Source organism: Arachis hypogaea, chromosome 20 (genome assembly GCF_003086295.3).
Source record: "Arachis hypogaea cultivar Tifrunner chromosome 20, arahy.Tifrunner.gnm2.J5K5, whole genome shotgun sequence".
Classification (NCBI taxonomy): Eukaryota; Viridiplantae; Streptophyta; class Magnoliopsida; order Fabales; family Fabaceae; genus Arachis; species Arachis hypogaea.
In genome coordinates, this window is record NC_092055.1 from 67,677,381 (window position 1) to 67,679,283 (window position 1,903).

The 1,903-nt window shown below is 41.1% G+C and overlaps 1 protein-coding gene across 1 annotated transcript; it reads left to right on the top strand.

Moving 5' to 3' along the window:
• The first annotated feature begins 1,091 nt into the window (after positions 1-1,091).
• LOC140183075 (uncharacterized) lies at positions 1,092-1,559 on the top strand. The gene has a single exon (XM_072231086.1). It carries the CDS (start codon positions 1,092-1,094, stop codon positions 1,557-1,559), a length of 468 nt encoding a protein of 155 aa, XP_072087187.1.
• Positions 1,560-1,903: the final 344 nt, after the last annotated feature.

Consider the following 1,903-nt stretch of genomic DNA (forward strand, 5'->3'; position numbering starts at 1 on the left):
TCCTAGAGAGTTTACCAAATTTATGGTTTAGTTGAATCCTAAGTTTAAATCTGAGTGTCGGAGTTCTAGCGATGGCTTTGGCTTTCCTGGGGCCATTTATATTAACAATGCGGGCACCTTTACTATGCTAAGAATCCTCGGTTCTCATTCCATACATATTCTGTTGTTTTCATATCCAGGACGTGAGATGCTATGTTGAGCTTGCTGAAGACTCTTTGGGAGCAAAGAACTTACTTTTGGAACTTGGTATTTGTGTTTCTAGTTTGTATATAGATATATATTCTCCATTGTTATATTTGAATATGTATTTTGTCCTTCATAGAGGTTGACTATAGAGAACCAGGATTTGTATTTTTGTCTTTTGGTTTACTGTTGGGTTGTGTGTGTGTGTCTGTGTGTCTGTCTGTATATATATATATATATATATATATATATATATATTCTAGCCAGCACTGGCTTTGCAGGTCGAGTCTAGAGCTTGATTATATTTATCCGTTGGAACTCTATATATATCTATCTTTTGGTCTTTTGTATAAGCTTTCCGTCTTTTCAATTTTAATGAGCGATGCATCTTCAATTTTGTTTTAATCTTAGCCCTTTTTCTTTCAATGCTCCTAGCTATATTATCATTGTTATATATGTACGTATTTTTATTTTTAGAGGTCGTAGCGCCTCACCACCTCTAATTTATGTCTTAGGTGTAAATCTCTGTGTGGTAGGGTATTACAAAATCCGATGTGAGCCTAGAAATGCGATCAAGGCTCAGGCTATAGCTAATTTTATCGCCGAGATGACCTTAGAAAGCAAAGCTCCCAAACTGTGGAAAGACCACGTCAATAGCTCGTCGAACAATAGCTCTGGTAGATTAGGAATAATATTAGAAAACGAGAACGAAATTACTATCGAATAGTCAATTCAATACAAATTTCCAATCTCCAAGAATCAAGTAGAATATGAAGCTCTCCTGGCCGAATTAGCACTGGCTAAAGAAGTCGGCGCAAAAAACTGGAGGTTTGTAGCGATTCCCAGATAGTTCCTAAAGAAATGGGGACTATCAAACACAGGATCCCCTGTTACAATAGTACCTATCCATGGTTAAGGAGCTGATTGCCGAATTCGATGGAGTGTCTATCCGGCACATTCCCAGAGAAAGGAACGCGAGAGCCGACTTGCTCTCAAAGATAGTGAGCACCAAGTCAATCTCGGCAAACCGTTCATTAATCCAAGAAGCCGTCAAAACACCTTCCGTCGCGACTACCTTCTCGACAAATTTTCCCTTGTCTAACAAGCACTTGAGGACCTTCCCGATCCTCAGGTTCCTTATCATCGGGGACCTACCCGAGGACCCGAAGGAAGCAAAACGTGTGAAGCGAGAAGCCACAAAATACACCACAATAGCAGGACAGTTGTATAAAAGAGGATTGTCCCAACCCTTCCTCAAGTGCGAAGAACCCGGCGAGACAGACTACATACTTCGTGAATTCCACGAAGGATGTTGCGACCACCACATCGGAGGAAAAACCCTAGCCCAGAATGTTATCCGAGCTAGATACTTCTAGCCTACCATCATCAGAGATGCCCTTCAGCTAGTCAAAAGTTGCAGACAATTCCAAATACACATGGAACTCCACCAAGTGGCCCCACACTAACTCAACAAGATAACAACAGAATGCCCTTTCGAAATCTGGGAAATCGACATTGTAGGCCCTTTTTCCCACCGCTCCCGGGTAAGTCAAATTCCTTATCATGGCTATTGATTACTACAGTACCAAGTGGATCGAGGCTAAAGCACTCGCCACAATCACGACCACTCAATGTCAAAAATTCTTCTAGAGACAAATCATAACCCAATTCGGGATCCCAGAGATTGTGATCTCTGATAGTGGGACCAAGTTTGCTGATA

Coding starts and splice junctions, on each gene's coding strand:
- LOC140183075 (XM_072231086.1), top strand. CDS start 1,092: ATGGTTAAGGAGCTGATTGCCGAATTCGATGGAGTGTCTATCCGGCAC.